Source organism: Aplysia californica, unplaced genomic scaffold (assembly GCF_000002075.1).
Source record: "Aplysia californica isolate F4 #8 unplaced genomic scaffold, AplCal3.0 scaffold01112, whole genome shotgun sequence".
Lineage (NCBI taxonomy): Eukaryota > Metazoa > Mollusca > Gastropoda > Aplysiida > Aplysiidae > Aplysia > Aplysia californica.
The window spans coordinates 87613-90112 of NW_004798382.1; the positions used below are offsets into that span (position 1 = coordinate 87613).

General features: G+C 49.8%; 1 protein-coding gene across 1 annotated transcript in view; it reads left to right on the plus strand.

Moving 5' to 3' along the window:
- Window positions 1-1252: 1252 nt before the first annotated feature.
- LOC101850218 (homeotic protein antennapedia-like) overlaps window positions 1253-2500 on the plus strand; it is a 47779-nt gene continuing 46531 nt past the window's right edge. The window contains exons 1-2 of the mRNA XM_035973298.1: window positions 1253-1655; window positions 2073-2255. Coding sequence (XP_035829191.1) covers window positions 1253-1655; window positions 2073-2255 — 586 coding nt within the window. The remainder of the gene's footprint in view (window positions 1656-2072; window positions 2256-2500) is intronic.

Consider the following 2500-nt stretch of genomic DNA (forward strand, 5'->3'; position numbering starts at 1 on the left):
AGAGAGAGAGAGAGAGAGAGAGAGAGAGAGAGCAGGAGAGAGGGAAGAGTGAAGAGAGGAGGAGAATTGTAGCCAGGAGTTTGTTGTTACAGACTACAGAAGTCTCGTAGAGTGTATGCGTGTGTGTGTCTCACTCTCCCTCTTAACGTGCGCGCGCGCGGGGGCAACCACTCCGCCCCCTCCCTCTTCTCCAGTACTTCTCTGTCATTTATTCTTCTGCGTGTCCTCAGCGAGGAGGAAGAACAAATGGTAGCCAGAAGCCTCCTCCTCATGTGAAGACATTAAAACTAATGTGTCGTTTTGTGATGTGACAGGGAGATGATTTTTTTACAGCTCGGGAGAATTAGAGAGGAAGCACCACCATGCAACAGTTAACGACGGTGGAGACCATTTGATGTAATTACGGAACAATTGTCACCCGAACAGTCCTTGGGAGGACGATAAAGATCATTACAATAAAGGACAAGTACGTTTCTTGTTAGATCTTGATTACGACATTTGCAAGCTGTTCTGGATTTTCGGATGGACTTCGAAATTGTGAAATAAACTTACACTCAACGTTATACTTCATCGATTTGTGGGGTAATAATATGTCGACTAAACTCCGCTGTGAACCATACTTTATTGTGATTTTGTGCAAGATTTGGACTTAGATTTTTCGCGTGTGAATATTCCAATCTTCCTGGACTTAAACAGTTTTGTGAGCGGGTAGCGCTGGAGAGTGTGATTTTTCGATGACTCGTCCATTTCCGATATGAGGATATTTACGAGCGAACGATTATAATCAGAGGCGAGTGTCTCAGACGAGAAGCAAATCCTGTGCTCACTTTTATCTCTTCAACAATCTTCTGAACAATCGCCCGGAGAGAATCTCGAATCTCACCGGGATCAAACGAGTGCTCGGAGTTTTCCCTCGTTATTTCTGGGGGAAGTTGAAAACGACTTTCCGTTATTAGAATCTGGACTATTGACTACTCAATTCTGTGAAGAGATGAAAATGAGTTCTTATTATGCAAACATCCTCCCTCCTCCCGGGGCTATCTCGCCCACTGTTTTGGGCAATGGAGGAGGAGGAGGAGGAGGAGGGGGTGGTGGTGGAGGTGGAGGGGGTAGTGGTGGTAGTTGCACTGGGCTCCCAGGAAGTGACGAAAACGGAATAATCAGTCTGGACACAAGTATTTATGGTGACCATAGCGGGGGTAAGTACGACAATCTCGGGAAATATGATGGCATGTACCTGTCTCACGGCAACATGGGGGTCAACCCTGGCTCTTCCAACCCCGGGGTCATCACGTACGAGAGCTGCTCTCCCAGCTACTCGCCCTCCTACATGAGGTATTCCTACGACGCTAGAGTGGAGAATCGAACCCCGCACGCCCAGGAGGTCAACGTAAACGTGAGCATAAAACACCTAGAGCCTCCACCACATCATCACATATCGGGACATCAGCAGCCGCAACCGCCTCAACAACAGCAGCCACAGCAGCAGCATAGTCATCAGCAGCCTCCAATCGCTCACCATTCTCACACGCCGCAGCACCAGCAGCACCATCATCCCCAGCCACCGCTGCAACATCCGCAGCAGCAACCGCAACAGCAACAGCAGCAGCAGCAGCAGCAAAACCCAGACGTTGCTGCTACCCCTGGTGCTGCTGGTAGTGGTGGTTCTGGAGGCGGGCCACCACCCCCTCCTCATCCTCAACATCCGCACCACCAGCAACAACAGCAGCAACAACAGCAGCAACAACAACAGCAACATCCACAAATGCTCATCAGCGGCCACCCCCGACCTCCTCCCCATCACGATCAGCTCTCAGAACATCTACAACAACAACAACAACAACACCAACAACAGCATCTTCACCCTCACCCACACCACCATGAACAACATCCCGTTCCACAGTCCCAACATCAACAGCAACACCCACAGCAACAACAGCAACAACCTCCCCCACCCCCACTCACATCCCTCACCCCTCCTATGGCTCATCAATACTCACCCTACCATCATATGAACGGAGGGGGCAATGGGTCCGAACTGTTTTACGAGAACCGAATGTTGGATTGTAAAGGACTGCCTGGAGATGTGTGCACACCGCCCCACATGGCTTCTTACTACTACCCCCAACAAGGCATGCCCGACCCCAGCGTTTCCCCCAACAGTTACAACGCAGGGATGCCTAATCCGGCCTGTATGTCTGGGATGGGATCTCCAAACATGCCCGTCTACCCATGGATGAGACAGACGAACGGAGGTGAGTGCTGCTAGTCGTTGGAGTGAACTACTAAATCTAGATCTAGTGGGTTAGGGTTTGAGTCTCAGCGTGGTGAGCTCGAATCAAAGTAGTAAATGTTCGGGCTGTGGTTGTCTTGTTGGAGTAAACCACTAATGGGTTAGGGTTTGAGTCTCAAAGGAGTAAATGTTCAGGTTGTGATTGTCGTCGGAGTGAACCTCTAGTGAGTTAAGAGTTTGAGTCTCAAAGTGGTGAATGTTTGATGA